The sequence below is a fragment of the Chinchilla lanigera genome, unplaced genomic scaffold (genome assembly GCF_000276665.1).
Source record: "Chinchilla lanigera isolate Chin_1 unplaced genomic scaffold, ChiLan1.0 scaffold00022, whole genome shotgun sequence".
In the NCBI taxonomy this organism is placed as follows: domain Eukaryota; kingdom Metazoa; phylum Chordata; class Mammalia; order Rodentia; family Chinchillidae; genus Chinchilla; species Chinchilla lanigera.
Window position 1 is genome coordinate 28979749 of NW_004955423.1, and position 12374 is coordinate 28992122.

Sequence of the window (12374 nt, forward strand, 5' to 3'; positions counted from 1 at the left end):
AAGAAAGAAAGAAAGAAAAAGAAAGAAAGAAAGAAAGAAAGAAAGAAAGAAAGAAAGAAAGAAAGAAAGAAAGAAGAAGGGAGGGAGGGAGAGAAGGAGGAAGGAAGGAAGGAAGGAAGGAAGGAAGGAAGGAAGGAAGGAAGGAAGGAAGGAAGGAAGACCTGGTAAGCAGTCAAAATCCATTTTAATATTCCCAGAATTTAGCTAGGAGATCTTGTAGAATTGAAAAACAGCTTGAGTTTCTTCATTGTTGTCATTTTTTAAATGCCCGGATTAGAACATAATTCATCTTAAAATGACGGGAGGCCTCTTCATGTGCTTCACACGTTGAAATATTTTAGAAAACAGTACCGATTTTGGCAAGCCTCTTGCCATGTAAGAAACAACAGCAAATGCTTTTCTCCTCGAGTGTTAAGTCTGTTGTGAATAAGATTATAAAATATAGTTTGCTCTTTTATTTTGCTCGTGTTTGAGGATTTTATCACATCTTTGTGATAATTGATTCTTCTCACATTCCTCATAAGTAGTCTTCATTGTTCCACTTTTTTAAAAAGAGAATTTAAACAGAGCACTGTCCCAAATGAAATTATTCATTCAGTTATTCATTCATGAAACATGTCTTGAGAACCTACTACAGTCTGTGCCAGCCACTAAGTAGACCTGCAGGGTACGTCGGTGACTGTCTCACACACCCTGCCTTCCCGTCCCTGCTGTAGGAGATGTACTGAGAAATACAACATCCAGCGGTCAGTGCCTCGATGGCAAAAAGGGTATGGAGAATTGTCTCTTGCCCAGCCTGGGCGGTCACAGAAGGATGCCCATGCGAAGGGGAGTATGAGATGGGACTACAAGGAGGAGCCCAACCACTCAAGGGAAAGGTGGCAAGAATGGCTGTTACAACAGAGCGAACAGTATTATAAAGAGATAAAGGCAAAAAATATGTTCATCTTTTCAGGTTTTATATGGCTGGAGAAAAGATGCATTTGTGTGATGGAAAGGAAGTAAGCTGACAAATAAGCAGGAAGGAGAACATAAATGTTCTCATTGCCAGGATGAGAACCTGAGCTTTCTCCTTATACAGTGGGACCAAAACTGGTATGTTGACTGCTTCCTTCCTTCCCTCAGCCAAATTTAGCTCTACACAAATCTCCACTCTCCCTAGTCTTCAGTGATCAGAGACCGTGTTGGAATATGTAAGTAAATATGAAGCTATTCAAATTTGGTTGCTCATATCCATCATTACCTTCGCTGTCTCTGCAAGTCACCAAAATCTGTGCAAATGTATATTAACCTGGGGAGATTTTCCAAAGTTTTCATCATATTTGTGAAACTCTAAAAACTCTTAAGATTCACTACTCAATCATATGGCGAGTTTACACTCTTTCCAAAATCAATTTTATCTAAGAATCATTTTATGTCCCTTAAAACCTACCAGTTGCATGTCATCCAAGCAGGTGCAATATTTACTGCATTCTGTTATTTCCAGTGAAAGAACCCTTCACTTTTCCTTGCAGCAGCTGAATCTGTATCTGTAACCAGCTGAGAACTTGGGTCTCACTGCAATTACTGTTCTTCAGGGTTTTAGGATTTTCACCGCTTATATGTGAGAAATTTGAGACAAGGAACAAAATTGAGAAATTAGAATTCAACTTTCGAAGGTTGTGGGAGCACATACAGTAGACAAGAGTGGTGGTGAACCTATGGCAGGTGTGCCACAGCAGACACAGAGAGCACCCTCTGTTGACACTCGAGTCAAGTCACCCTGGCATTGCCCCAACAGCTGACCACTCAGAGTTTTTATTGGCTTTTAAAAATTTAATTAAGTTTATTGGTACATTTTAGATATACATAATGATCACATTCATCATAGGGAATTTGTACCTGTACAGCATTCAGGTTTAATTGCATTGTTGGCACTTTGTGATAAATAAGTGGGTTTGGGGTTGCAGTTTGGGCACTTAGTCTCTAAAAGATTCACCACCACTGCTATACAAATGTGAAAGGTATAATTCCATGGTGAATTAAGAACACTTGTACTACAATGAACAGAGCCAACTCTGCTACCTTAAAGTATGGAAGGAGAGAGAAGCTCGGCATGTTACCCAAAGGCAGAAATGCTGAGGGACTTAAGCTCCACCAGGACTTCTATCTTTCCTCCTCTCTGCTAGCAGCTTCATTCTCTCCCTCAGTTTCTCAGCAGAGCAGCTTTTTCTCATGTGCAGTGTATAGGCAGCAAGCCTGCTAGTTTCAACATCTCACGCAGAATGTTTTTTCTCCCTCTGTCTGTCTTTCTCACAAATTGTTCTAGAATTCCTGGACATAGGTTTATTTGCCCATTCTGCCTTCCATGCAAAACACAAGGCACACTTTCTGCAGCCATGGGGTCAGCAGGAAGGGCATTCTTGGAGAAGTGGACCTGGGCAGGCCAAACACAGACCTCACTCTCTCCAGTGGGAGGTGGTAGGCTCTTTCCCTGGTACTATTGGGGTTATCTGTGGTTTCATTCTAAACATGCATCTATTTTGCATTAGACATGTGGTCAGGTTACTAGAAATAGATATCACTTCTGTCCTGCTTGTAGTTCTGGGCATACCCCAAGATCTGTGCATCTCAGTAAATCATTTGCACTTTCTTAGTCTCAGCTTCCCCTATTGAAACAAAAAGACCAGCATTCTAGAGGAACTTTGGAACATTGTTTAAAATAAGCCCAGGAGCCTAAAATAATATCACTACTGTTTCAGTCACATATTTTTTTGTCAAAAACCTCACACTCGACCCAGAAATTTTCCTGAGGAATTAGAAATATTGTCAGACCCTAGTTTATTTAAATCCCACTAGAATAACTAGAATTTTTGAGCATCAGGAAGAGTCTTAGTTACAAAGTTTTATGCAAGTCAGAAATTAAAACTGCATGAAAGTTTTCAAAATGATGCTTTTAAAAAATATGATGATGACTTATCTTTAAAACATACCTCAGTATGTTTGCATCCAGAAAAACTTTGGGGATATGGCCCTGAGGTGCTGAAGATTTGAAATTCACCTTTGCTTTCCAAACCCAGATCTTCTAATAAATCACCCTCCTGTGTGGGTCCCTTTTGGGCCAAGAGATTGGAGAAGCTCTGGGTGGTAAATGAACAGTCAGTGAGAGACTTCTATTATTTTGGTAAAAAAAAAAAAAACCTCCAGAAGAGGTGTTGCATCCACAAAACCCTCCTGCTGAGACTTCAGCTCTGGGAGATCCTCTGAGCCATTTGAAGATGAGACCAGTCTCCCAGCCTATTGAGAGTTCAGCCATGAAGAATGGGTCTGAGGAACATGAGGAGGCCTGGATAGACAGGTTCAGGAAGCTGGAAAATGCCCTGTACTTGTGTGATCTGAACAATACAGGTGAAGTAGAAACTCCAAAGTTGATGTGCCTTTCTATTAATGTTCTAGCCTACTTGTGGATAGTTTGTTTTCTTTCAGTTCTTGAACGAATAATATAATTTATATATGAGCCCTGTGTCTGACACTAATCTTGGTGAAATCAGGAAATACAGACATGAATGAGAGAAGTAACCGCCAGCGGGTTGCTTATAATTTCTTCTCTCCTCCTATTATTCCTACACTGCTAACAAAGTCTGCCCACAACCCAGTCTTATAAAATACTGCAGGGGCTCTGTGCTGCTGAAGTGCAGGCTCCTTAGCAAGGAAATGTCCAGTCCCTGACCACCTGACCACTCTCCCTTGCTGTTATCATTCTCTTCACATATCCTACTCTTTCCCAAGGGTCTCTGCCTTTCCTAACACTCAGCCTTCCATCTGAACTGTCTCATTCTCCTATCCCTAAACCAACCCCCAATCCTATCTGACTAATTAATGCCTAAACATCTTCTATGTTGAAATTCAAGCACTCCTCTGAGAGTCTGCAGGCAGATTTAGGCCAGCCTTTCTCCAGCTTCTCAGGGTCTTTTAACATCTGTTATCATATGTGATACATTATTTCTTTTGAAGGTCTATTGCTGTCTCAACAGTAGAGTGTATTGCTTTTTATCCCTGGTACTTGGAAAATTCTGTTCAGTATTTTTGAGAAACAACTGAATGCATGTGTATAAATAACTAACCCTAAGATGGAAGAGAATAAATGCCACAAATAGTGTGCTATGTGGGGATTTGAGAAAGGAGAATCTCTTCATGGGGTGGTCTACAAAGGCTGTTAATGTTAACTTGATCTTTAAAGATCAAGGCAATTTGAACACAGAAGAATGGAATTAAGAGGTTTCTCTGGCAAAGGTGCAAGGTTAGCTAAGTAAAGCTCAAAGGAGAGGTTCCGTTAGGACAGAGCCTAGGGCCATTCGCAAGAGTGCTAAACGACGGCAGTGAGGCTGCAGGAGAGGCCACACACTGGAAGGCTTGAAATGCCAGGCCAAAAAATGGAAACTTGATTCAAAGATAGTGACTAGCACTGAGTTTCTTAGCACAAGAGAGATTTGATCAACTTTCTTGAGGAAAATCCTTGATGTCAATGTGCAGAACTGCAGAGAAAGTGAAAGAAGGAAAATCAAAAAGGATGCAGTTGTAGTGTATCAGGTTAATGATATCTCTTAGTTATTGCAGACTGATCAGGTCCACAATCTCCCAAACAAGTGTACGGTGAATGCTAAATAAAAAGAGGCAAATTGAATGATTTTAGGGCTCCAGCAGGATCAAACTATTCTCACAGAATTCAAGATTCTCTTGGGGCTAAGACCAAGGCCTTCTTGGGTCCCCTGTATTTATTTGATTATCAGAAGAAGGGAGGGGAGTACTCAAGAAGAGTGAAACCACACAAGGACTTCTCCAAGTAAGGTATAAGTTAATCCACCCAGGAGTGAGATGTCTGGGGCCATAGTCTTTATCTAGTTGAGATCAGATCCAGGTGTCCTGGGCTGTGATCTCGTCTTATCCTTTGAGGCTTTCCAGCTTCATCTGCCATTACAAGTTTTAGTAGGGATCAGTGACTCACAGAGTTTCACTTACTATAAGTCTGTCGTCCACTTCCAGACAAGCAGCCTAGGCTTTGGAAAGACTCACAAGTAAACACAAAATGCCAATTAGTTAATATAAGTCCTGCTTAGGGCTGCTTTATAGTGGTCTACGTCAGCAGTGTCCAAGAGAGGAAATGAAGTCCAGAACTAGGCCCAAGATTCAGGAGTGGAGAAGAGGAAGAAGGTGCACAGGCACACAGTAGAAAACGCCCCGTGTGGTGGCACAATGCCATATGAAGCGCCCTGTGCTGCTCCTGGCTCACCAGAAGTGCCAGGGGAGTGGCTACATAGCAACATCATCTCACCTTTGTCTTTCTTTTATTATAAATTTCCAAAGCAATATAATTCTAGACCATCTGAAGTAAAACCACCATATAATACTCAAGGATTTTTAATAATTATACCTAAGAAAGAAAGAAAAAGTAACTGAAAACCTTAAGTGAAAGATTCACCTAGATGAATTTAAAATTTTTTAAAAGTCTGTTATGAGATCAGCATTGGGTTAGAGGCTGGACCAAGAGGAAAATTGGAAAGTCTCTGGACTGGAGAATCTGAGTTTAGGTTTAGATGCAGAGACTGGCAACGGCTGAAAGCCAGGAAAAAAAGAAAACAAAAGGAAAAGTCTAGCGTAGAGGAAAGCCTTATAAAGGAAGCTCAAATGAGAGGCGGGGAAAGAAAATGGGTGCTATGTTACAGCTCAACAGGAGAACCCTGCTGGTGTGCAATTGCACAGCACAGAGGCGACAGATGATGATAGCTCACTATCTCAGAAGAGCTACAAGAAAGCGTTCTGAATGTATTCACTGCAAAGAAAGGACAGACATTTGAGAAGATTGGTACACTTGCCCTAATTTGAATATTAAACAAAATGTACATTCACTAAAAATATCACGTGGTACCCCATAAATATGGCCAAGTCTTATGTGTCAATTTTTAAATAAAAGTTTCAAGAGTCAAATGAAAGAGAAAACAGGTAAAAGAAAGCTCATCATTCTATTTGAGCCAGGATACCAGAGAGGTTCCTGGGTGACAAGGGCAGAAGCTAAGGCATGAAGAAAGAGGAGTTCAGGCAGTGGACAGACTATTCTGCAGTTGGAACCATTTTCTGCAAAGGTCAGGAGTTGGGAATGGGTAATCATGGTGTGGGCCACACCTTACTGTGAATCCCCAGGGCTAGAAGCAGGATCCTCTACCCAGAACCCACCAAAAGTCCAACCAGAGCAGGACATAACAAAACCAAGAGGGATTATTTTGGGGAGATTCTGGAGAGAAGGAGATTAAAGTTTATGTAAGTAACCCTGAGTCTAGGCATTTATACCAGGTCTATGAGAGTAGCAATGGGATACAAAGTAAAACAAAACTTAAAAGAAAAAGAAAGCCGAGCGGACAGAAAACACATTCCTGAGGAAACAAATACTGAGTTGTAATGATGGGTGATGAATCATAAAGTTAGTTGCTAAGGGACTCCCCAAAGACTGGGACCTTTCTCATAGGAACTAAATAGTTCTGAGGAAAAACAGTTTTGTTGACTTTGGAGGCAGATTCCTACAGATCTGAAATGCTTTTCTCATGGCCTCTTCATTATTTATGCCTGTTTTCTCTGTTTCTATGAAATCCATTAGTTCATCAACGCCAAGGAATTTGTTAGCCAGATGTGGGAATATCCACCACTGTCGTTAATGAGGACAGGGGATTAACTGAGGTCATTCTGTTGGTTTATTAGCTACAGTGTCTAGCAGCCCACGAAGGCCCCCTTCTAGATGTAGAGCAGAGGGCACATACCCTGCCTGCAGATGAATCACTATTCTTTATTATGTGCAAGAAAATATGTAGGCCAGGGTGTTCTTCATCCAGGGTGAAGGGAGACCATCCATCATCAAATCAGTGTTTCTGGGAACCTACCGGGCTTATTCTCTAATGAGGGTTTTCGAGAAAGTAGCCTCGAGGAGGAGGGGTAAGGAATGACTGAATAACGGGTTGTGTGTTTTAAAGAAAGGAGGTCAATTGGGATAAATGTCTGAGCAAATGGTATACTTGGAATTTTCCCAGTAAACCAAAGGCTAGATAGAAAATACTTCAAGTTCAAGGAGTCAGAATGCTTTACAGGACGTTGTCTGCAAGGCCTGTACTCTGCATCCACTTCTTACTAAAATCTCACAATAGTCACATAATGCCAGATTAGCACCGCTACCTCCAGGGAGGAACTCAAGCCCCATCGTAAAGTCATCTGCTGGAGTAATTTGAGCCATAATTCAAATCTAGCTCTTGCCTTCTCTCACAACTCTCAAGACTTATGAAACAGAACATGAGGTTTTGCTCTTTTTTAATCAGAAGATTTATATTCAAGTCCAGACTCCACCAATTGTTTAAACTTGAAACTAGTCACTTAAGGTCTCTGAGTTTGTTTCAACTATAAATGAGAACTAATAATAACAAAACAGACCTCCCAGATTTGAGAAAGGGTCAAATTTAAAAGTTCTTCATCAATGGTAAAACAAAGTGATGTCAAAGAGGTTCATTTTATTTCTTTCATTTCACCTCAGGCTAGCTAAGGGCAAGCTTTCCACTCTAGGGTGGTGTAAGGCTGCCACCTGGCATGCCTGAGGCCTGTGAAGGCACAGACTGAGTGGGACAGGTGCATTAGGAACCCACTACCAATGGCAATGCTTGGAAGATAGAAAACACTATATACTCCCTAGGTGAACTTTTTAACATCACTCATCATCTCTAGTTAATATATAAACTAAGTGCTACATATTTTAATAATTTCTTTATATTAAAAAACATCTTTATGGACTTTAAGAAATGACTATACCCTTATCATAATAACATAGTAATATTTGGCATTTATGAGTGCTTAGTGGCTGAATACCTTTTCATTTATTGATTTTCACTGATATTATTATCTGTATTTTAAATTTGAGGAAACTGAGGCTGAGAAAGTTAATTTAACTTTCTTAAAGTCTTCCAGTCAGAACCTTACTCCAAAGCCCATGGGCTACGTTTCCAGAGGAAGGAAGGGGCAGGGGAAATGTCTCCGTGAGCAAACCTAGGCAGGACTATAAACAGCCATCTGACCCAGAGGATTTCAAAGATATGTTTGGCAACTGCTAAAATGAGGTTCATTTGGAGCAAAGGGGCATTCTGATGGAATAAACAGACAACAGGTGAGCCAAAAGAGTGTAGACACCAAACTATTGCAATGGAAGGCTAGGACGCAATGAGATGGAATGCATGAGAATGGAATGAGTCACAGAGAGATGCCTACCACCTGTAGCCTCTGTAAGGACACCTGCTGAGAGCAGTTCCCTGGGCCCATTGTGCTCCACAGCCCTTGCACTTGTAAATACAACTTGAGTTACATGACAGGTATCCACAGCTGCCCATCTTTGGTGGATAAGTAGTGATTCTCTACCAAACAACCCAGCCATGGTCTTTGGATTCTTTGACAGAGAATTTTGCAGGTAAAGCCTGCACAGGTAAAGGATAGCAGAAGAGCAACATGTTTCTTTAATTTCTATATAAGATATCAAAAGTGGAATATCACTGACATCTGTGGAATAGATTTTGATAAATCAAGGAAGCGCAGGAAACAACAGGACTGGACTGGAAGTACTCTCCTCTCACTCTTGTCAGGATTCAGTGCAGGGGATTATCTTGCCTAACCTTAGACAAGAGACTGAGCAACCCAGGCCCAGAGCAAAATGGGCTGGGGTGAGGATTAAATGAGTTAATATTAGTAAAGTATCTGCAGCTGTGCTTGGTACATATTAAATTGTATATGTAACTTTTAGTCATTACTATTATTATTATTACTACATTCTATCAATTTTTTGCATGATTTATCTTCCCAGTAGGTCAGGAGAGCTTCCTGAGGTAACAGCACACTTCTCTAAATTCTGTATGTTCACATACACGTAAGTGCACAAGTAGAAGATCAGGCATGAGTTACTGATCTTTGGTGATGCTGTGATCTGCACTTAAACTCCCTTCAGCAACTATCAAAAGTGGCCTTACCTTAATGCAGAAAACATATTAACATAAGCACATTGGCACTGCCATAGAAACATGTGGGTACCAAATATTTTTTACTAGCCCTATCACACAGGTTCAGATGCTTAGACAACTTACCTGTGAATTACAGAGCAAGCTAGAGAGTCACAGTAAATAAATGTCCAAAAATGAATTTAAACTGAGCTGTTCAAACCCTGCGTGTTCAGGAAATATTTGGATAGTTTAAGATAAAAATAAGCCAGAATATTCAGAAATTATTTTCAGTATGTACCCCACCTCTTTCAAAATTTGGCTTTAAAAGTTATATGGTAACCAATAAAACAAAAAACAAAACAAAACAAAACAAAAAATAAAACAACAAACAAAAACCTAAGATAAAATTGCTTTAGTACTTATCTACGGTTTTTACTGGACTCCATGTCCCCCTCTTTTCCTCAAATCACCTTAAAATCCTTCCTGAAATCTATGACACATATCCAGGACTGCAAATATTTTGAAAATGTCGCTTTGATTTTAGAAAGCTCAAAGTTTCAAAATATTAGTATTTATTGTCTACCCAGAAGCCACTCGAGCTAAGATCTATTTTTCTCAGCTCTCCCTTTTCCTCTTTAAAAAATCCTTCTTCTATCCACCCTACGCAGTCACAGGAAATCTGGTGAAAAAATGAGCCAGACACCTCATTTACAACTACAATCTCGTTTACAACCTGTCCCTGAGCCCTCCGAAAATCGACCAGGCTTTGCGAAGATTCCGTTCCGGAGAAAATCTGCTGTTAGAGCCAGCACTGCAGTACTTGAGACAGCTATGACACCAGCACCTGCGGTGAGAACAGATGTTTCTCTGCCCCCTCCCCCTTCCCAGATGCATGTTTCTCTCAGCCTGAATGTGGTGGTAGAGGCCTGGCAGTGTTAGATAATGCAGCTATCCCGGACGCTCCTGAGGTATACTTGGACTTTGGCTATGACCTCACTCATGACCTTTCAAAATGCAAGATAAGCCAGGTTTTCTTCTCTGATGTGGCAAAAATCCAATTACTTAAAGTCTTCTTTTATTCTAATACAATTTGTTATTAATATGATATATTTGATTTTTTTTCCATATTGCTTATCTTGTTTTGCAAACACCACAACCCCAAGATTCAGTATAGTAAAAATGATGCTAGAAATTGTCAACATCTAAAAAAATGCCTTGTACACAGAGGGCCTAAATTTGTAAAGTAACCCCTTTCCTTAGTCCCTATTCTAGGAAGTATTGACATTATCTGAATGCTACGTATAAGAGTAATCCCAAGTGAGATTTTTCTGAATGAGTTCAGTATATTCTCCATGCAAAACTAGATAATGTGACACTGTCTTCGAGAATTCTGGGTAGAAATTTTGAGGAAGGACTCTTGGGATGGAGGACTCTGGAAATAAATAATATACTCTGCTCTCTCAGAGCAAGAAGACCAGGGTAAATTTCCACCCGTTCCCACAGTTCTGTCTTGAACTTGCTTGTCCTTACTCTGCTCCTCCCACAAAACAGTTACACACACTAGTGTTGACAGGCTCATTGAAGGAACACCAGCCTGGAACTTAAAAAACAAGGTGCACCGTTTATGGTATTCCAATCAGGATGGTAGACAAGATGACTGAGTTAGGTCAAGGGGAAAAGCAATCAGAAAGCCTCTAAACATTCCCCTTTATCTGTTTACATAGTAGGTGTGCTCATGAAACCTGTGAAAAAAACTTCACAAGGTCACTTCTGTCTACTAAAAATAATGCTTCAGTTTTTATAACCCTTGAGTTGTCCATAAATGCATCTTGAGGCAAACTTACTGCCTCCTATCTCCCTGGAAACTATGGACCTGTTCACTGCCTTTTAGGTTAGAGGACTAAGCAAGCAGATGTAGCTACTGAAACCTCAAGAGAGAAAAATTAGAATATTATGGTCAAAGAATTTAATTCACTGGATAACTACTATCTGCCAGGAACTTGGCATATTTTATTTCATCCCACTTTGACAACTCAACATGACAGGTTTTACAGCTCCATTTTGCAGATAAGGAACCAAGGCTCTGAGATGAGAATGGTAAGAAAGCTACTGAGTTGTATTTGCTAACAATTTGCCAAAGAGAGGAGCTTCCAAGGGAGCACTGGCCAAAGGAGATACAGGAAGTCCCTGTGTACCTTCCTCTCTGCAAGCAAGGGGGCTGGAGAGGCAGGCTGGGGAAACAAAAAGTTGGGGCTGTCAGACTAAACCATGGTGTCCTCAGCAGCCATGATTTCACCTTGCTTCTGCTGAATTACACATGTACAGCACCCAGTACAGTTGCTGGCTCTTGGCCTCAGTGCTACCAAGTTCCACAGAGGGAGGTGATGCCTTCCACATGGAGCATAGCATGAGAGCTGTCCCTAGAGCTATGTGAGTACAGGCAGCCCATAACCGGTTCTCTCACAGTATTGACTTGCTGAATTCCTCACTAAGGGAAGCATCCATGGCAAGATCATGACCTTCAGCCACCTTCACCATCACTACCAGCCACAGACAGACCAGAAGAAGAATTGGCTTTCCAAACAGCCATAATTCAGCAGTGCTCTTGGTAGGTGGTATGTTAGGAAAGTGCCTAATCTCCCTAAACTTCAGTTTCTACACCCATAAAATGGGAGCCATTGTACTTGTTTGCAAGGGTACTGCTCCCTGCTGAGAGCTATTCCCTTTAGACAATTCTTTGCAAGTAGGATAGATATGCCTTGCTCATATCCCTTGTTTAGTTGCTGAGCATTCAGGAAGCATAAAAAATTGAACAATGGTCTGTGTGCATAGCACAGGAAAGCCAAGATATCATTATTGCTAAAGCAAATTTTGAAATATATTTTGGTCCTCTACTCCAAGGAACAATTTCTCTTACATCATCTCCTGTCTAGAATTCTCCACTAGCTGGTCCGAAGGTAGTGAGTTATCTCAATTGATTGTTCACAGTCAGTTATAGAATTCTCTACTGCTTTACGCCAAGCTCTCTTTGTGCCAACAGAAAATACTCTGACACTTGTTTAAATGGTAAGGCAGACTTTATTCAGAACTATCATAGCAAGCAACCTGGATACTGCAATGGTGCTGTGCAATGGGGGCAGATATTGAGCTCAGCTCCAAATACAATCAGGGAAAAGTGGAGATGATTAGGCAGCAAGCAGCAAGGCAGGGTGGTAGGTGATTTAAATGACTACAAAGAAAGAGGAGTGAGGGAGATTCTGACTCAGAACCTGTCAGTCACTAAACCTCCGGGGCAAGCAGGCACCACCTGGGGAGGGCAGATGACTAGCGTTTGGTGAAGAAGAGCATAAGTGTGAGTGAGTGTGGAGGTGGGAGGGTGGT

General features: G+C 41.0%; 1 protein-coding gene across 1 annotated transcript in view; it reads left to right on the plus strand.

Annotated features, from left to right (window-relative positions):
• LOC102009196 (chromosome unknown open reading frame, human C1orf87) overlaps window positions 1-9828 on the plus strand; it is a 96462-nt gene extending 86634 nt beyond the window's left edge. Inside the window, 2 exon segments of the mRNA XM_013514369.1 lie at window positions 3169-3387; window positions 9668-9828. Of these exon segments, the coding sequence (XP_013369823.1) occupies window positions 3169-3387; window positions 9668-9828 (380 nt within the window).
• The last annotated feature ends 2546 nt before the right edge of the window (window positions 9829-12374 follow it).